The sequence below is a fragment of the Natrix helvetica genome (genome assembly GCF_964273705.1).
Source record: "Natrix helvetica genome assembly, chromosome: W".
Classification (NCBI taxonomy): Eukaryota; Metazoa; Chordata; class Lepidosauria; order Squamata; family Natricidae; genus Natrix; species Natrix helvetica.
Genome location: NC_138555.1, coordinates 55,359,642 through 55,381,052, shown reverse-complemented (window position 1 = coordinate 55,381,052; position 21,411 = coordinate 55,359,642). Strand labels below are relative to the sequence as shown.

At 45.1% G+C, this 21,411-nt stretch overlaps 1 protein-coding gene across 4 annotated transcripts in view; it reads right to left on the bottom strand.

Annotated features, from left to right (window-relative positions):
• The window catches only part of LOC309400851 (RNA-binding protein 33-like), a 379,136-nt gene that overhangs the window by 279,014 nt on the left and 78,711 nt on the right, over window positions 1–21,411 (bottom strand). For all 4 annotated transcript variants that reach the window (XM_081969557.1, XM_081969558.1, XM_081969559.1 and 1 more), the window contains exons 5-6: window positions 17,240–17,549; window positions 10,969–11,085 (exon numbers count right to left, since the gene is read on the bottom strand). In XM_081969557.1, coding sequence (XP_081825683.1) covers window positions 10,969–11,085; window positions 17,240–17,549 — 427 coding nt within the window. The remainder of the gene's footprint in view (window positions 1–10,968; window positions 11,086–17,239; window positions 17,550–21,411) is intronic.

Sequence of the window (21,411 nt, the reverse complement as noted above, 5' to 3'; positions counted from 1 at the left end):
ATCTGGAGGAATGCAGGAGGAGACGTGACAAGACGAAGGAAATCTCAGACGGACTTCTTCAGCAAAATTGTGAGTGCATGCTCCCCCTCCTTCCCCCCCAGCTTAGAAGCAAGATTGGGGAAAAAAAACACCCTTAGAACGGAGGTTTGGGCTCCTTCCAGACGGCAATAAATGAAATGGCATATCACCCTGCAACTAGATGGGAGAGAGATTCCCTTTCAAAATGGGAATTTCAAAGGAGGCAGGAAGAAGGAATTTTTCCAGCATCTGTCACTTGCAAGCCACCACAAATGGGGCTGCAACCAGTAAATGAAGCAAATTGGGCAGTAAATTGGGCTTTCCTCCCAGGACTTGGATGGAAAAGATGCTACTTTCAAACTCCTTTGCCATCAGCATGGGGAAATGCTCCAAGCCAGCAGAGGGCACCTACTTGGCCCATAGCTCATCCAAGCCAGCAAAGGGCACCTACTTGGCCCATAACTCCTCCAAGCCAGCAGGAGGGTCCTTGGCACGTAAAACCCCCTAGTCAGCCATCATTGGTTGAGCTGCAACCTGTGAAGCAGGCAACCCCGGGATGGGTCTTAACCCCAGGTCATGGATGGGAGGGATGCCAGTGGGCACCTGCCCTCCCTCAGCAGATGGCACCATGGCAGAAAGCTGGGCAGTGGCCAACCGAGGGATTGACCTCCCCACCGGTTCCAGTCTCCCCTGCAAGGCCCCAAAAGGTTCTTACCAGACCTTCCTACAGAGAAGAAATCTCCATGGAAGAAGGTATTATCAAAGGGAGGCCTGCGGGATGGATGGCGGGAAATTGTGCGCCTGTAAGGCCCCAAGTGGTTCTTACCCCACCTTCCTACAGAGTAGCAATCACCAACATGGAAGAAGGGATTACCAAAGCCAGGCCTGCAAGATGGGAAGCGGGACAAGGTGCATCTGCAATGCCCCAAAAGGTTCTTACTCCACCTTCCTACAGAGAAGCAATCTCCACCATGGAAGAAGGGTTTACCAAGGGGGCAGCTGCAAGTTGGAGAGCAAGGCAGTGTGATGAAACGGTTCCTAAGTTTAGAGATGTAACTAGGTTCCATTCCTCGTGGGGGCCAATTAAATGCCACCATTGTTGTCAACTTGGCCACAGAGCGTCAGAGTGTTTGGCTCCAGCCCCAATGCCACAAACGTGCGCACCAACCACCACGGCGGTAAAGAGAGGGTCCCAGATGCCACCACAGAAGAGTCATCTGGGCCAACAACCTCTGGAAGAGGATCCCCAACTTAAGGTGAGGAAGTGTCCTACCAAGGGGGAGGCCTCGGAAGAGGAAAAGGGCAGACAATCTCCGGAGGAGGATCCCCAACTTAAGGTGACAAAGAGTCCAACTAAGGGGGAGGCCTCGGAGGGGGAAAAGCCTAAACGACCTCTGGAAGAGGATCCCCAACTTATGGTGACGAAGAGTCCTACCAAGGGGGAGGCCTCGGAGGAGGGAATTGCCGAAGAACAAATGTGTGTACCAGTCGCCATGGTGGTAAAGAGAGGGCCCCAGATGCCTGCACAGAAAAGTCATCTGGGCCAACAACCTCTGGAAGAGGATCCCCAACTTAAAGTGACGAAGTGTCCTACCAAGAGGGAGGCCTTGGAAGAGGAAAAGGGCAAACAATCTCCGGAGGAGGATCCCCAACTGAAGGTGGCAAAGAGTCCAACTAAGGGGGAGGCCTCGGAGGGGGAAATGCCCAACCAACCTATGGAAGAGAACCCCCAACTTCAGGTGACGAAGAGTCCTACCAAGGGGGAGGCCTCGGAGGAGGAACAAGGCCAGCCGTGGATGATTGAATCCAAGAGCCCAGAACCTACAGCACCTGCAGCAGAGAGCCCGAAACGGCCATGGGAAGAGGTCGCAATGGACTTCATCATGGAACTCCCAGACAGCAGTGGGCATAAAGTAATTTGGACTGTTATTGATTTGTTTTCTAAGCAGGCACACTTCATTGCTTGCTCAGGATTGCCATCCGCAAACGAAATAGCGGAAATGTTTGTGAAACACATTTATCGCCTGCATGGAGTACCCAAGAGGATCATTTCAGACCGCGGAGTCCAGTTCACAACCAAGTTCTGGAGAGAGGTCCTGAGATCCATTGGGTCCACACAAGAACTGAGCTCAGAGGTTCATCCCAGCATGAACGGCGCAGCAGAGGGAGCCAATGCGGTGGTGGAACAATACATCCGGTGTTGTGTGGACTATCAGCGAGACAACTGGTCGGACTTGCTACCCTTCGCCGAAGTGGCGTACAACGATGCGGTCCACAGCAGCAGAGGATTAGCGGGTTTCCAGATTACCAGTGGCATGGGAGTTGTTGCCATGCCTGAGTTGCCTAGAGAACCTCCTTCTTTCATGTCTTTGAGTGAATGGATGGACATACTAAAGAAAGGATGGGAGAATACGAAGAAGGCTCTAGCAGTTGCAGCAGAAGCCTACCAGAAGCAAGATGATCAACGTCGCTCACTCCTAAACCCCTACCGTGTGGGCGACAATGTTTTTGTATCTACCAAATACATAAGATTAGAAATGCTTAGCAAGGAATTGGGTCCAAAATTTCTAGGTCCATTCCCAATAGTGAAGAGAGTTAACTCAGTTACAGTTCAACTCAGTCTACCCAGAAGTCTAGGGGAAATTGACCCAGAATTTCATTGTAGCTTGTTGAAACCAGTAATTGGGTCTAACAGAAGAGCATCCACCCAAGCTCAATCTCCTCCTTTAGTGATGGAAGGGGAAACACAATCTGAGGTGGAAAAAATTGTAGATTTCAGGCTGAATAGGGGTTGCTTACAGTACTTAGTGCATTGGAAGGGTTACCCTTGGTCTGAAGTTAATTGGGTAAACAGTGGGAACCTAAAAGTGGAGAAGTTAGTAAAGCAATTCAATGGGAAGTTTTCCCGAGAAGTCAAGGGGTTCCCCTGGGTGGAGAAAAGGTGGTTAATTTTGTTATGTTAACTTTTATGTTATTCTCTTTGCAGGAAACGTTTTTCTTTTGAGGAGAGGCCGCCTGTCAGGCCTGTAGTTATGTTCTTTTTAGGATCTTTGGCCTGCCACACTTTCTTATAATTTTTTATGCTGTTTCAATAGTGTAGTAGTTGGGAGGGGGGAATAGAAAGGAGTAGGATTGTAGAATGGATTGTTGACATTCTTTTGTAGAAGCCAAGGTCATCTTTTGTCTCAGTACCTCGACACCTGGCCGGAAGAAGATGGGTGTACATGCCAGCGTGGAAGATGATGATTGGAACATGTGATGGATTTGTGGGTGTGGGGAGAGATCATGAACTTTCAACTGGTTGAACTTAGAGAATGTACTTCCAGAGTTGAAATTTCCATAGCAGTACTAACATGCCTGCGGAATAAATTGCACCTTAAAGGATGTTTTGCCTTGGACAATGATTTATTTCTGCATGGTATTTAGAACCCTAACAACACCAACTGCAGGACGAGAAGGGGATCCTTCACCATCAGAATGAAGACAAAAAGAAAATAATTCAGGCATTTTTAGGAACTTGTATAGCCAAGAAAATATATCAGAAGACACTACTAAACAATATTTGGAAAAAAACTGGTCTAATCAAAATAACCAATACAATGAGAATGATGCTAAGTGAAAGAATAACAACAATGGAAATAACAGAGGAAGTTAAGAAACAAGAAACAATAAAACTCCTGGTCCAGATGGACTTCCCGCAGAACTGTACAAAACCATACAAGAACTGCTAGAACCCTTACTGTTGGAGGTCTACAATGATGCATTATGAGGGGCCAAATTACTTAAATCTTGGTCAGAAGCATATATCGCATTAATACCAAAAGAAGATACAGATCACCAACGGATAAAAAAACTATAGACCAATATCATGACTAAATGTTGACTACAAAATATTCGCCTCCATTTTAATTTTAATTGTTGCAACTGTACCAGTGATAAATGCATATTCTTCCACTTTTCCAAATCTATTTGAATTTGTTTCAGCAACTTATAATAGTTATCTTCCTCATTACACATCTTGCTGTCAGCTGAATCCCTACATATTTAACTTTCTTTACAATCTGAATGTTTATTCTCTATATTAACTCTTTTTTTTGCTTATCCGTAAAATTTTTAACTAGTGTCTTAGTTTTCCCTTTATTTCTTTTCAGACCTGCCACTTCTCCATATTCTTCCTTTTTTTTAATTAATTTAGGCCCTGTTGTTAATGGATCTTCCAAAATAAAAACTAAATCGTTTGCAAATGCCTGTAACTTATACTGCTCCCTTTTAATCTCCATGCCTTTTATCTCCATGTTTTGTCTAATATTTCTGTTTAGTACTTCTAGCATCAATATAAACAATAATGGGGACAGGGGACATACTTGTCTTGTACCTTTTTTGATGCTAACTTTCTCAGTCATATCGCCATTTACCACCACTTTTGCATTTTGTTTATGGTATATCGCCTTAATCATTTTAACAAATCTTTCCCCAAAGTTCATCTTTTTTAGGTGTGCTAACATAAATTGTCAGTTCACATTAAAAAATGCTTTCTGTGCATCTAAAAAGATCAATGCCATTTGCTTCTCTGGATGTACTTCATAATACTCCAAAGTGTTTAAACTTATTCTGATGTTATCTTTAATTTGTCTCTTAGGTAAAAAGCCATTTTGGTCTGGATGAATTGATTTAAAAATTGTTTTAGTCTTTCTACAATTATTGAAGCAAATATTTTATAATCCACATTGATATTGGTCTGTAGTTTTTTATTGATTGTAAGTCTGCATCTTCCTTTGGTATAAGAGTAATATATGCTTCCATCCATGAGTTTGGTTCCTTTGCCTCTAACAAGAGTTCATTAAATACTTCCAACATTGGATTGCTCAAAGTTTCTTGCAGTTCTTTATATAATTCAGCTGGCAGGCCCTCCGTTCCTGGTGTCTTCCCATTTTTTTGCCTCTTGATTGCTTCTGTTAATTCCATCATTGATATATGTTCACCTAACATTGCTTTAATTTGTTTCAGGTATTTTAGGTAGCTCTGCTTTTTCCAGGTATTGCTTTATTTTCTCTTCTGAGGGTGAAAAATGGGCCCAACGGGCCAACCAGAAATTCAGGAATGGACTTCCGGTTGAACAGTAGCGCCCATTTTTCAGCCTCCCCAGGCTCCAGAGGCTTTCCTGAAGCCTGGGGAGGGCAAAAATGACCTCCCCCGGCCCTCCGGAAGGCTGAAAATCAACTGGCTGGCACCTGCATGGACGCTGGAGCTGATGGCTCATGTGCCAGCAAATATGGCTATGTGTGCCACCTGTGGCACGTGTGCCATAGGTTCACCATCACTGTTCTATTCTATTCTATTCTTCTAGTCTCCTTTGATTTTATTTCTTTTTTCTATTTTGTTTTCCTCTATATCTCATTGCTAGGCCTCTAATGTATGCCTTAGCTGTATCCCATACATTTTGTAGTGATGTTTCTTCTTTTCTATTCTCTTTAAAGAAGAAATCTAGTTCTTTCCATAAAGTGAATACATTCCTTCTCTTTTAATATTTTTTGGTTCAAACTCCATCTAAGTGCTCTTTTTTGTCCCTTCCATAACTTTTTTTGGATTATGGTCCACCCAGTTACTTATTTCTATATTTACTTCTTGTACATTAGATTTCAGTTCCGCCGTCATCCATATCATATCTATTCTTGACCAGGACATATGTCTATTTGAGTAGAATAAATATTGATTTTCTTTGGAATGCATTTCTCGCCGAACATCTTGAATGACTAGTTATTCTGCCATTCTAATAAAGGCCTTAGAGAGTATCTTCCTTGCTTTTCTATTTACCTTTTTAGTTTTGTAGTCCATTTCAACATCCACAATTGCATTAAAATCTCCAAGGATACATATATTATCATACTCCAATTCTATTATTTTTTTATGAAGTTTCCCATAAAAGTCCTCTTGGTTAGTATTTGGTGCATATATTGCCACTAATAATATCAGTTTGTTATTCATCATTATTTCTAACATTAAAATTCTCCCTTCCTCAACCATGAAAATTTGTTTAGTATTTATTGTCTCTTTTATATATGGAGCTATTCCCCTCCTTTTGGTGTGATAAAGAAGTGTATAGATTCCCATTTCATATGTTGTTTTTTAATGTGAACTTCTTGCAGACAAGTTGTATCCAATTTTAATTTTTCTAGTGTTTTAAAAGTCCTTTTTCTTTTTATTGTCAAATTCAGTCCATTTATATTGATTGACATTAATTTAAATTCTTCTTCCATAGTTATATGTAGATAGGTTTTGTCATTCTAGTCATTCCTATCTCTCTTTGTCCCCTCTCTTATTGCTATTTCCTCCTGGTCTCTTTTGTCTTCTTTTTGTTGCACACACCTCTTTTCTGTTGCTTCTTCTCATCATTTTGCCTCTCCTTTATCACTTATTCTCGTTTCATCTTGTAATCTAAAATGTTGCTCATAAAATTGTTCTGCTTTTTCTATAGAATCCAATCTGTGTCTCTGCTCCATCCAAGTCACCAATATTCCTTCTGGGATCAACCATCTAAAGTTTACTCCATGCTTCATTAATTGTTTCGTTAAAAATTGATACTCTCTTCTTATATCTCTTACTCTCCTTGGCACCTGTTTTAGTACTACAATGTTCATCTCCTTAAATTTTAAATGCTCATCTTTGGCTCTGTAGAATTTCTTCCTTCATTGCTTTTTTTGTAAATCTAATGTGGACCTCTCTGGGAAGTCTATGTCTTGTCGCATATCTAGTGTTGACTCTAAATAGCTCATCAATATCTGTCAGAATGTTTTCTTTATCTGCTACTACAGCACCTGCCAATAGTTCTGACATTATTTCTGCTAAATTTTCTCCTTTTTCTTCCTCCATGTTCTGGAACTGCAAGTAATAGTCAGCTCGATCCATTTTCAGAGAGATTATTGTTCTTTCTTTATTTCTATCTGCCAAAGTGAGTCTGTTATCAACTTCAACCACTTTTTTCTCCATTTGTTCAACTTTTTCTTCTACTTTCTGTATACATTGTTCATTACTTGCCATCATTTGTTGAACATTCTCTAATTTATGTTCCGCTTTCTCTAATTTTTCTTGTACTTTCCCTACTGTTTCTTTGATTTCTTTAAAATCATCATGCAATGCTTGTATCATTCCTTTCAATTCTATCTGCACTGCCTGCGCTGCATTTGTTTTCATCTGCTGTAGTAACGCATCCAGGGTCCTCTGTCCAGAAGGGCTCAAAGCTGCTGACGAGGACATTGATGATGGTGCTGATGGTGTTTCCTCATGTTGAATCTTTTTGGTGTTTATAATCCACAAAGGGAAGAAAGTGTAGTAATCAATTATAATCCAAAGGTATATGTTAAAAAAGCAAAGAAAAAAAGGAAAAGGAAAGAAATACAGTAAAGACCCAAAGAAAAAGAAAAAATAGCTTATAATCCAAACCCCCCCAAAGTTCCAATCTTTTAACCCTTTTCTTCTTGTTATTTTCTTCAGGTTCTTCCAAACCTAATCCTTTAATATCCAACAAAAGGGATAATGTAATGATAAATTGTAATCCACATAGGCCCACCAGACCCAATTGCTTTGTATTCCTTAAGGAAAAGTTCACGGAGCCAAAAAAAAAAAAAACCAGCATAAAATCTTTTGCTGCTTGTATTTCCCTTTGAGTTTCAAGAGCTAGTCTGTTTAGAAGTAACAAGTCTCAGTCTTATGCTCTCTATCTCAGTTTTCAGTTTCCAGTCTCACCAGCTTATAACAAAGATATTTCTTGCAGCCAGTTCATGTCTTATGTATAGAATTACTCAACGTTAAATCCCTGCAATTCTCAGCTTCCACTTCCAACTTCTGCCAGTAGATGGCCCTCTGGCTCTGTTACTCTCTCTTTCTCCTATCTTTCTCTTTTAAAAAATGTCTTCCATTCTAGACTTTAGAAAAAATAAAATACTAACAGGCAAGAAAGGCAGCTCTGTTTATCCAAATATTATAATCTTCAAAACTTCTATGCAGTCCAATAATATATTTGAGGTTTCCTGTCCAGCTTTTAAGTACAAAATATTTTCACTCTTTTCTTAAAGTTTCTCCCACTTAGCTTCCTGTTCCAAGATGGCTCTAAACGCTCTTCTCACCGCTTTTCAGGGAGGTGGGGAATGAAAAATAAACACCTAGTTTTAGGGTCCCACTTTAACCAGCTGCTTCCCAGGAGACTCATCACTCCACTTCTAATGAAAAATCAAAATCGGAAATCTCTCACCCAGCTCAATCACACTGATAAGTGTCTATTTTCAAAGCTTCCTTCCTGTGGCTACTCCAGCTTCGGTCTGACACGTGATGATCATCTCTTCCACTCCATCGGATTTAAGAGCCTTCTCTGGCTTGATCAGGGAGTTTGCGGGCTCCCTGAGATCAGCAGTGTGTGCTCTCTTCTTTCATTGCCTCTACAAGGCGACTAAGGTCCAAAGGAACCGTTCTGGTGGTGTGGATTTGGTGCTGCACCCCAGAGCTCCCAAGGGACGTGTTGTTTCGACGTGACACTAGCCACGCCCTCTCTAGCCACTCCAAATTTCTTGTCTCTATCTTCTAACAAGACATCTGTTCATCCACAAGTTTTGAAATGTCAAGGAACAAAATTCCTTTGGAATGGAGAACATATATCACTTATATTACACATTTGGCCAAGATTTAGGCTTTATCACTAACTTCTATGACTGTTTTTCCTTTGGTGCAAGGGAGAAGGAAATCAAATTGAGCAGAGAATGAGAACTATCAACAGAAAACTCTGTCGACAAAAGACTTACTAAAATGTCACTCAGACACAACTGAGCTGTTACTTGAAGTTTTTAACATCTACTTGCAGATAGGTCATGCTGTCTATGGATTAACAATAATTAATGACAATACTGTGAGCAAATGAATGGAACTCCTTCAACTTAATATAAGTAACGCCGGAAAGAGATGACTTGGTTCCCTCAAAACAAAGTGAAAAAAGATCAAGGATTTTATATCAAGCAGAAGATGCTTCAATGTGGCACAGCTAGCTCTGGTGTAATCATAAGCAGCTTTGAATTTCTGGTCACAAAGAAGAGTAAAGAAGAAAGTAAGTACTGTTCATTTTTTGTGCGTGTCAAAAGCACTATAGACAGGGTTAAGAAAATTCAGATATAAAAGAAAATGGAAAGTTGGCTAATGACTGGAGTGAGCTCTATTACTCCACTGCCACCGTGTTTCCCCGAAAATAAGACCCGGTCTTATTTTCTTTTGGGCAAAAAAAAAGAGCACTTGGGCTTATTTTTGGGAAGGTCTTATTTTTTTGACGTGCAGGAGACAGCGAGCAAGGGGGCAGATAGGAGTGGGAGCGCAGTTACTGCTGGCCCCGTCCTTTCCATCCCACTGTATGCTTGCCTGCGGCTGCAACTAACTAAGCTCTCGGCATGGCCCAGCCTCCACCTGCCCTGCTTGCCAGCCCAGCTGCTGCCGGGACACTTCTAGGCTGGGGCGGGCACCGTGCTGGCCAAGCAGCTACACATGCTGCTGCTGGCCTCGCGGGGTTTCTTCGCCCTCCTGGCAGTGCTGCTCTCGGCCACTCGGCTCTTGCCTGGTGTGGGGCGAGTCATCCCAGATCGAAAACCTCTGGAGTGCCACTGGCCGACCAGAGCCCCTTCGCAAATGGCTGCCAGCCACTGAAGCCATGCTGCCTGTGCCGCCTCACCTGCCAACTTTGGGCTGCTGAGCATCAGCCTGAATACCTATTCATTGCTACAGGAGCTGGGTTTACAGATACGCTGAGCCCGACACTCTTTGGGCCCTGGAGGGTGCTGCAACTCTCTTGCTGGCTGTGTGAGGCAGGAGTGGGGCTGCCACCTCGCCTTCTGCATGGCCCAGCCCACTGCCAAGCCCCGGCTGCTACCCAGCAGTCTCCACTACCTCCCGCTGGAGCTACCCTATACACAGCTAGCAAGAAAATCTCCCCCCACCCACCCCAATTTTCCTGCCGATCGTCCTTTCCTTGGGGAGCCCTGCAGAGATTCACATCCCAAAAATTCTCCCTCCGCACGTCTTCGGCACAAGGAAAGGACAATCGGCAGGAAAATCCACCCCCCCATTTTCCTGCTTATCGCCCTTTCTTTGGGGAGCCCTGCACAGCCCTGCCCCTTCAGCTTTGCAATCTGCAAAGGGAAGGCAGAGGTTTGCTCCGAAGCTGCAGCAGAGCATTGCACTGGGAGGCATCTGCGGGTAACATTGAGTTGTGTGTCTTGCTCCAGCAAGAGGGGTACAGGCCATGAGCTTGGCGGCGAGGGAAGATGGGGTTTTGCAGTACAAAGAAGGAAGGGGCAATCTCCTCCTTCTCCGCCCTAGTGCAGGGCCACCACAGAGCTAACACAGGGCAGTGTGACCACTGGTGAAGGAGGCCCTGGCAGGCTGGTGGTAGGGGAGGTGCTCCGGAGATCTAGGCCGAGTTGCCCCACGCCAGGCAGGAGTAGCTCGGCAGGGTTGCTGAGAACAGCACAGCCAGGAGGGTGAGGCTAACAGGTACAGCAAGCCCAGCAGCTGGGCAGAGGCGGGTGTGTGTGTGTTTGGGGTAGGTCTTGTATTATGCCCATCCCAAAGAATCTGGCTAGGGCTTGTTTTCGGAGTAGGTTGTATTTTCCAGGAAACACGGTATTTGTAAGGGCTGCTAAAAGTGAGAAACAGTGGAGAAGCTGCGGAGACAGGAGTAGCATGCGTAACACTCATCTTCTTATCTCAAGTTTTTCCCTGAAAATGAGCTTTCAGGAATGTTGACCATCCTGTTATATAATTCTTGTAAAAGCTAACACAGGATCATAGTTTCTCTTTATACCGACTTTAGTAATATAAATATTGTCAAAAACAATGCCAAGGGTAAACACCAAATAGAAAATTCTATCTGAAATATTTAAATGTTTTGTTTTTAATATTTCAGCTTTACTGCAGTACCTCTTCTGACTCATTTGGAGGTGTCTGGGTATCAACAACCTCTTCTAACTCTTCTTCAGCTACATATTCTTGTTTGATTACTTGCTGTTCACTGTAAGACTGCATAAAATCTTCATCCTGAAAGAAATACACAAGGAAGCCTTTCTTTTAAACTAATTTTACTTTCTAAATATATTTATTCAGAAGGGGCTGTTATATATGCAATCTTCCCAACTTCTTTGCCCTGATTAACAGACTGGAAAGAAGTCACAAACTTCCATACTTCTGTAGGTTTTCCATCTCCAGCAGATTCACGTAAACCAGTGTTTATCAGTTAATAAGATTTAAATAGTGAATGGTGCTTACAAGAAAATGTAATTAATACTAACCATGACAACAACTGTATAACTATTTGCAACGAAAACTTGCTTAGGATGAGAAGTTGGAATCTACATGGTCATAAACAGGTTATGAAGGTTGAAATGTAACATTACTTCTATGTTTAAATAACTGAGAGCTAGATCTGCACTAATCCCAAACAGCACATTTAAAATTATATTCATATGAGGTACAGTGGGGCAAAAAAGTATTTAGTCAGCCACCAATTGTGCAAGTTCTCCCACTTAAAAAGATGAGAGAGGCCTGTAATTGGCATCATAGGTAGACCTCAACTATGAGAGACAAAATGAGAAAACAAATCCAGACAATCACATTGGCTGATTTGGAAAGAATTTATTTGCAAATTATGCTGGAAAATAAGTATTTGGTCAATATCAAAAGTTCCTCGCAATACTTTGTTATATATCCTTTGTTGGCAATGACAGAGGTCAAACATTTCGTGTAAGTCTTCACAAGGTTGGCACACACTGTTGCTGGTATGTTGGCCCATTCCTCCATGCAGATCTCCTCTAGAGCAGTGATGTTTTGGGGCTGTCGCTGGGCAACACGGACTTTCAACTCCCTCCAAAGATTTTCTATGGGGTTGAGATCTGGAGACTGGCTAGGCCACTCCAGGACCTTGAAATGCTTCTTACAAAGCCACTCCTTCATTGCCCGGGTGGTATGTTTGGGATCATTGTTATGTTGAAAGACCCAGCCATGTTTCATCTTCAATGCCCTTGCTGATGGAAGGAGGTTTGCACTCAAAATCTCACAATACATGGCCCCATTTATTCTGTCATGTACACAGATCAGTCGTCCTGGTCCCTTTGCAGAGAAACAGCCCCAAAGCATGATGTTGCCACCCCCATGCTTCACAATAGGTATGGTGTTCTTTGGATGCAACTCAGCATTCTCTCTCCTCCAAACACGACGAGTTGTGTTTCTACCAAACAGTTCTATCTTGGTTTCATCTGATCATATGACATTCTCCCAATCCTCTTCTGGATCATCCAAACACTCTGTAGCAAACTTCAGACGGGCCCAGACATGTACTGGCTTAAGCAGGGGGACACGTCTGGCACTGCAGGATCTGAGTCCCTGGCGACATAGTGTGTTACTGATGGTAGCCTTTGTTACGTTGGTCCCAGCTCTCTGCAGGTCATTCACTAGGTCCCCCCGTGTGGTCCTGGGATTTTTGCTCACCGTTCTTGGGATCATTTTGACCTCACAGGGCAGTGGTGGGTTCCTCCCGGATCGCACCGGATCGCGCGCGCTCCCTTTCAGCGCTCCACCTGGCTTGCGCACTCCCTTTCAGCGCTCCACCTGGCTTGCGCGCTCCCTTTCAGGCGCTCCGCTCCGCTGAGGAAACATCTCCGTTCCCAGCCGAGCTGGTGGAGCGCAGACAGGCGTCGTTGCTTCGCCAGGGGCGGGGCAAGACTGTACTTCCGGTTTCAGCGCCGGAAGGGAGCGCGAGAGCCAGGTGGAGCGCTGAAAGGGAGCGCGAGAGCCAGGTGGAGCGCTGAAAGGGAGCGCGCAAGCCAGGTGGAGCGCTGAAAGGGAGCGCGCAAGCCAGGTGGAGCGCTGAAAGGGAGCGCGCGCGATCCGGTGCGATCCAGCAAGAACCCACCACTGTCACAGGGTGAGATCTTGCGTGGAGCCCCAGATCAAGGGAGATTATCAGTGGTCTTGTATGTCTTCCATTTTCTAATTATTGCTCCCACAGTTGATTTGTTTACACCAAGCTGCTTGCCTATTGCAGATTCAGTCTTCCCAGCCTGGTGCAGGTCTACAATTTTGTTTCTGGTGTCCTTTGACAGCTCTTTGGTCTTCACCATAGTGGAGTTTGGACTGTGACTGTTTGAGGTTGTGGACATGTGTCTTTTATACTGATAACAAGTTCAAACAGGTGCCATTGATACAGGTAATGAGTGCAGGACAGAGCAGCCTCTTAAAGAAGAAGGTACAGGTCTATGAGAGCCAGAAATCTTGCTTGTTTGTAGGTGACCAAATACTTATTTTCCACCATAATTTGCAAATAAATTCTTTCCAAATCAGCCAATGTGATTGTTTGGTTTTTTTTTTTTTTACATTTTGTCTCTCATAGTTGAGGTCTACCTATGATGCCATTTACAGGCCTCTCTCGTGTTTTTAAGTGGGAGAACTTGCACAATTGGTGGCTGACTAAATACTTTTTTGCCCCACTGTAGCTATTTACTTTTTGCATCAATAGTTAATTTAGAAGATTAAAAACCCCAAGATTATAATATATGAAAATAACATACCATATTTTTTGGACTAAAAGACGCTCTGGATTATAAAACGCACCTAGTGTTTGGAGAAGAAAACAAGAAAAAAAATATGCCTCTGCCTCCCAGCAATTTGCCTCCTTGTAGCAAACAGCCTGGTCAGCTTCAGCACAGCCTGCTTTAGCACGAGCAGCTAATTGGCGGTTGGATCTGCCTCCTGGAATACCACCTATCACAGTGATGGCTACCCTTTTTGTTATCGCATACTGAAAGTGCGGGAGCACCCGCACCCATAATGCAATGCATGTGCGACACCCCGTGTCCCGTCTCCCTGCGCATGTGCACGTAACACCCCCCGTGCTCCCCCCGACCATGCACATGCGACATACACCCTGCACCACATTTTGGGCTTAGTAGGCCTCCCTGCAACCTCCTGGGACCAAAAATAGGCCACGGGGGGTGCCCCTGCACGTGAACCCCTGCGTACACCCCGTCCCCCCACGTGCCCACCTCCCCATGCATGTGCGGCAGAGACCAGAAAATCAGCTGGCCGGTGGGAGGCATGCACGCATGTGCGGTGGAGCTGAGCTGGGGCGACGGCTCGCATGCCAGCAGAGAGTTCTGCGTGCTACCTGTGGTAGGTTCACCATCAGGGGCCTACCAGGTGTTCCAGGCTGCAGGGATTGTCGCGGCCCATCGCTGCCACCACCTATCGCTGCCTCTGCGTGCCCCATTTTCAGCCTCCACGCATCCCGTTTTTGGCCGTTGTTCAACCCATTTTCTGCCTATTCCAGGTGGCGGAGATAGGCAGCGATGGATGCTGCCTGGAACAATCCAAAAATGGGATGCGCGGAGGCTGAAAATGGGACGCGTGGAGGTGGCGATAGGTGGCGGCAGCGATGGGCGGTGCCAACGGCAATTCCTGCATCCTGAAACAGCTGATAGGCGGTATTCTGGGAGGCACATCCAACTGCCAGACAGCTGTTTGTGCTAAATCAGGCTGTACTGAAGCTGACCAGGCTGTTTGCTGCAAGGAGGCAAATTGCTGGGAGGCAGAGGTGGCTGGGTGGAGGCCGGCAGGTGGGCGAGGCTTCGGCAACATTCACTCTATAAGACACACAGACATTTCCACCCACTTTTTTGGGGGAAGGGAGTGCATCTTATACACTGAAAAATATGGTAATTATTGCATTTTAAAAAAAAATAGCAAGCTAGGAAAAATTACATCTACTTATTTAAAGCATATATATCCTAGTCCCCAAAATAAAGATTGCTCCCAGAGCAGTTTACATGGCATGATATGACAGCTCATATTAATTCCTTTAAAATGTAGGATTTCGGGTTTTATTTATTTAATTTGAGAGCAATACAATACCTGTTTTCCATGAAATGTACTTTCTCATTTATTATGTGTTATGCATCTAAGATTAACATACAGAATTTTATTATGTGATTTACACATAGTCTTTAAAGCAAAGATAAAGAACTAATAAATCCATTTACATTTGCCAGGGATTTTTTAAATTGAGAACTACTTCTAATAAATGGCAATAAATCTAGTCTCATTTCAGCTCAGAGCAATCGATGCAGCAAACCACTGAAACTGAAACAAATTACACCACGTTTCTCCAAAAATATGACCTACCCTCAAAATAAGCCCTAGCCTGATTTTGGGGTGGGCCGGGCCTAATATATGCTCTATCCCAAAAATAAACCCTAGTGTAGGTGGTGGCCATGGCCAGCACAGGAGGCACCCCTTCTCTTGCCCTGTCACCTCATGGCTGCTCGACCCCTAAACCGGGGCCCGCAGATCAGATCAGCCAGCGAGGGCCAGGAGATGCCTCATTCCTTCTCTCCAGGTGCAGCCTGTCCCTTTCAAGCAATCAAATGTCGCTTGAGGAAATGACGCACATCCCAGGGTTGCAACGCTGAAGGCTCGGGATGGAGTCTTTTTGGGATGTCCATCTGTGCTGAGTTTGAGGAAAGGCTAGCAGACAGGAAATCCCGCTCCCCATTTTCCAGCCGTTCGCCAAAAAGGCTCCATTCCGAGCCTTCAGCATACCCCAGGACCCTGCAATGTTTGTTGTAGCGTTGCATGTGCGAGTGTTGACATCACCGTGAGATTCGGCACATCGGCATAGCCTCTTGGAGCAGGACCCTGCAAGGATTGTTGTGGCGTTGCGTGCACGAACGGCAACATCGTCGCGAGGTTTGACATACCGGTGCAGCAACATCAGAAAAAGCCTTGCAGGGTTCTGCTCCAAGAGGCTGCGCTAGTATAACAAACCACATGGCGGTGCTGCCGCTCCTGTGCATGGCTCGCTTGAGTTGCGAACAGCCTGGCGATTTGGGCAGCCTTTATGTGGCCAGGATGCCTGCAGGATCCCTGGCTTCCGAGTCCGGTGAGGCCCAGTGTTTGGGCTCCATTGTGCTCTTTTCCTCCCGAGGTGGGGGCGGTGCAACCATGGCGCATCCAGCTCACTGAGTCTGGCCTGCTCATCTCAGCCAGCAGCGGCTCTGACCCAATCCTGGCCAACGGTGGGGGGGGGGGATCGAGCCCACCTGGCTTCACATGAAACGAGGCGCTGCGAGGGAGCCCATTTCTCGCTTTGGCCTAGCGGGGATTGGCCACTCAGAGGCCAGGCCTCGGGGCGCCACCCTGAGCAGGTGCTGAGCTGGAAGCAGGGGAGGGTCAGTCCCCTTACACGGTTGTCCTCCATTGTTTCTCATAAAATGTGTGTGTGCGTGTGTGTGAGAGAGAGAGAGAGAGAGAAACAGCAGAGAGGAAACCCGTCCAAACAGTGTTGCCTGCAATTCTTGTTACTCCCCTCCGTCATTTCTCTTTCTCTCTCTCTCTCACACACAGATTGCTTGAAAGGGACAGGCTGCGGTTTGCTTTTACCCTAAGCACACACTTCCCATAGTCTTCCAGAATTGTCCTTTTCTCCAGCAGCAGCAGCCGGGTAGAGGCCAGGGGGGAGCCGATTCTGACGGGCCACATGGCTTTCTGCCTCATCGGCCCTCACTGGCTCAGCTGATAAGCGGTCTGCGGTTAAGAGGTCCAGCACCTCAAAGAAGATAAGACCTCCCTGAAAATAAGCCCGAGTGCTTATTTTCAAGCCTAAAAGAAAATAAGACCGTATCTTATTTTCGGGGAAACATGGTATATGTGACATGTTCTAAGGTAACCTCAATTCTCTTTATTTAGGTTTAGACAATTCTCGATTACAAAAAAAGGGGTGGAAATGAGTGAGCAGAACATCATTCACTTTGGAATATTAGCGCCTTAAAGATCTCTTTAACAGGTCAATGATTTTTTCACCTGTGAAGGACTTTATTAGAACTTGTCTAAAGTCTAGTTAAATGCTTTTGTATTAAGTACTTCTAACAACTGTCACTGTCTCCACCACATAAAGCTGTTTTCTTCCTTAAGGATACAATCTTCAAGGTCATGATTCTCAACAGCCTGCCAGAAGGACAAGAGCATTTGCCTACAACTCAACACAAACTTTGTCACAGTTTAGATAAAGAAACTGGCAGTCAGTGATAATAGGTCCAATTTTGCTCTGGTCCCAAGGGAGGTAAACAGATTTAAAATCAGTCTGAAAACTTAAGCATATGTAGCAATGTTAACTCAAAAACTAAAATAGGAGAAAAAAACTCACTGGAAATTCATCTAGAGATTCATTGATTTCAAGATCCAGCACTTCATCATTATAATTGTCTTCTTCAACCTGATCTTCCCCGTAGCCTATTTGGTCTTCTGTCAACTCAGCCTCTTGGCCTTCATATTGACCTTCTGAATACTCCTCTGCATACTCTTCAGGGACATCTGATTTGTCATAACCAATTTCATCTTCTCCGTGTTCGTACTCTGAGTCTTGTTCAATAGTTGGGTCATTAGCATTCACCGAGAGCTCAAAGGATGTAACCATGCTAGATGCAGCATTAAGACTCACAGTGACATCTTGAGTACTACAATACAGCAAAAAAAAAGATTTTTAATTTAAACCAACACATTAAATACTAAGCACATGGATTTTGCATGTAATGCAATAGTCTCCACATTAACTAGAAAAAAATTAATTGATGCGCTCTACATGGAAATGCCCGTTGAAAAGTATACAGAAGCTTCAATTGGTTCAAAATGCAGTGGCCCAAATGGTTTTATGCAGGCTTAGGTGTGCATGTGTCACATCTCCTGCAGGAGAAGCATTGGCTGCCAATTTGCTTCCAGGTCCAATTCAAGGTGCTGGTTGTCACCTTTAAAGACCTACATGGCTTGGGACCAGGTTATTTGAAAGACCGTCTTCTCCCAGTCACATCTACCCGACCTACCAGAGGGGAGGCAGGGAATGCTGCGGGTCCCCTTTCCTAAGTAGGTACAACTAATGGAACCAAGAAGAACAGCCTTTTTCATGGTGCCTCCTTCCCTTTGGAACATCATCCCCATGGAGATTACCCCACTTTGACACTCTTTCGCAAGGCCCTGAAGACATGGTTTTACCAGTGGGCCTGGGGAACCCCGAGTGGGATGGAGCCCATCAAGTGGCTTGTTTGACTGATTGTCACCGGGGGGGGGGGATTGCTTTTTATTGTTTTTATATGAGAATTTTATCTTTGTACGCTGCCTAGAGTCACTGAGAGTGAGTTGGGCAATCATACTTATAAGAAAGATTCAATTTAAGGTGATGCCTTTCGGCCTCCAGGAAGCCTCTGCCATGTTCATGCAATTGATCAATGAAGCACTACATGAGCACCTGTACAAGGGGAACCTTGTGTACTTAGATGACATTCTCATCTTCACTGAGACCATGGAGGAGCATATTAAATTGGCTCGCCAGGTGCTCAAGAAGCTCCTAGCAGCGAACCTGTATGTCAAACTGTCCAAGTGCAAATTCCACAAAATCAACCTAGACTATCTAGGGTACCGAGTGTCCAGTGAGGGGGTTGAGATGGACCCAGAGAAAGTCAGACCTGCCCTGGACTGGAAACCCCCTCGAACATGCAAGAACAACTCCAAAGCTTTCTTGGATTCGCAAACTTCTACCGACAGTTTATTCCCTCTTTTGCTGAGATCGCTTTCCTAATTACCAAACTACTAAAAATGGGAGGGGGAAGGGTGAAACCCCAACCAAGCCAACCCCTACAATGGACACTCGAATGCCAAGCGGCTTTCGAGACCCTCAAAAGACTCTTTCCTGAAGAGCCGATCCTTAAGCACCTGGACCCAGAGTGCTCATTCATCATCCAGGCAGATGCCAGTGATGTGGCAGTGGCTATGATTCTCCTTCAAAAAAAATGGGGAGGGGGACTTGCAGCCATGTGCATATACCTACCGCAAACTCACTGCAACTGAAAGGAGGTGTCAGGCCTGCAGAGGTTCCTTTAAGAATCTTTGGCCTGCCACACTCTCTTATAATTTCCTATGTGTTTCATTAGTGTAGTAGTTGGGAGGGGGGAATAGAAAGGAGTAGGATTATGGAATGTATTGTTGTGATTCTTCCTAGAAGCTCAAGGTCATCTTGTGTCTCCGCACCTCGACACCTGACTGGAAGCAGAGGGGTGTAGATGCCAGCGTGGAAGATGATGATTGGAACATGTGATGAATTATGGGGTGTGGGGATAGATATGAACTTTCAACTGGGAGAACCCACAGGATGTACATTAGAGTTGAAATTTCATAGCGTAATGCCAACATGAACGCTGACATTATTTCAACTCTAATGTACATCCAACAAAGGGGCTTACCACCCCAAGCAGCAGGCCAACAGGTTGCTCCGGTTCAACCACCAGCACCCCCTCCTACTCCAACACCCCCACGTTTCCGTGCAACATACAATGGGAGCCGAGACAAGCTAGCTTACTTCATGAATCGAGTATTGGCATACGTTGACCAAGTAGGCCCACAATACCCGACGGATCGAGAATTGATCCAAGAAATAGCAGAGGGGATGAATGAAGGAGAGGCTGCACAATGGATAGTGGAACTCCATGAAGAAGCAGCTCCTGAATTAGATGATGTAACAGGGTTCATCCAACTGATGCGTGCCCGATTTTACGATGTGGCCCAACAGGTAGATGCTGAAGACCAGATCCAGGAATTACGACAGGGTGGTCGTCCGGTCAAAGAATTAGTTTGGGAGTTCCGGAGAATAGCTGGGAGACTACGATACTGGCCAGAAAGACTATTGGTCTATATGTTCAAAAAGGCCTTAGATCCCAAACTGAAAGAAGCTTGTGCCGTAAGGGGGACCCCAGATCGTCTCCAAGATTGGTACACCACTGCAATCATACTGGACCACGAGATTAACACCTGTCCAAAGCCGGGTACCAGAACCCCTGCCAAAAAACCGTTCGCCCACCGAACGCAGAGGCAGCAAATTGAAAAGCCCCCACCAACCCCTCGTTCCTGGGACCCCAAAATAAAGTGCTACCGATGTGGTCACCTGGCCACCGGGCATCAACATGCCGGACTCCAGCCCCAGTTCCACAACTGCACCAACCACCTGCCAGCACAACAAAGAAAACCCCCAGAAAACCACCAGAAAAGAGTCGTCTGGTGCAACAGCCAGCAGAGGCAGAGAGCAAAGCCACTGAAAACGCCCCTGCCACCTCGGAGGAGGAGGAGGATGAAAATCCCGAAGACGACCCGATGGTGAGTGCAACGATCCGCCCCTTCCAGATAAAAGCCAAACTCCAAATACCAAAAATGGGGGTAGAAGGGGAAGTTGGGCTGATTATAGATACCGGCTGCACCCAATGCTTAATCAGCATGTCAATAGTGGAGCAACTAGGTATACGCACCAGACGCACCAGACGCCTAAAACATCCCATTCCGTTTCAGCAAGTGGATGGAACCCTAATTGGGGGGGCTCTGGCTACAAAGATCACTGAGTTAGGTGATAGGCCGCAACTATGAGTTCCACAAGACCTCGCTAGATTACCTGGGGTATCGTATCTCCAATGAAGGAATAGAAATGGATCAAGGAAAAGTGAAAGCGGTGTTAGATTGGAAACCTCCATGCACTCGCAAACAATTACAAAGCTTCCTTCGATTTGCAAACTTTTATAGGCAGTTTATTCCAACATTCGCTGAAATTGCCCTACCATTGACTGAACTATTAAAAACAGGGCCTTTCCCAACTAAACCGAAAGCAAACCAACCGTTAAACAAGTTCGTTGGGCCCAATATTTCCAAAGGTTCAAATTTGAAATTAAACACATCCCCGCAGGAAAGAACGTGTTAGCAGATGCGCTGTCGAGAAAACCTCAGTTTGACAGTAAGAAGGAAGAAGTTGTCCACCCCATATCTCCTTCCCACCAAAAGGCAGCTCAAGTCACCACTCGAAGCCAAGATAAGCTGAAAACCGAACTGAAAGCGGCCCTCCAGACAGACCCGTGGTTCAATAACAACAAGGACATACTAAAGATGAATGATGGCGTAGCCTGGAAGGGGTCCAAACTGTACTTCCCTGCAGAGATGAGACTGCAAGTACTACAGCGGAGTCATGATGCGAAACTAGGAGGTCATTTTGGATTCCTGAAAACTCTCCACCTCGCCAGACCTCAATTTTGGTGGCCGAAGATGAGGTCGGAGGTGGAAGATTATGTAAAAAGCTGTGCTACTTGTGCCACAATGAAAACCCGTCCGGGAAAGCCCCCTGGACTACTACAACAAGTGGCCAACCCTAGCCGACCATGGAAAGAGATAGCAATGGACTTCATCGTCGAGCTTCCAGATAGCAAGGGTAATAGAGTAATCTGGACAGTTATTGATTTGTTTTCCAAGCAAGCACACTTTATCACTTGTTCAGGCCTACCATCCGCAAAGAAA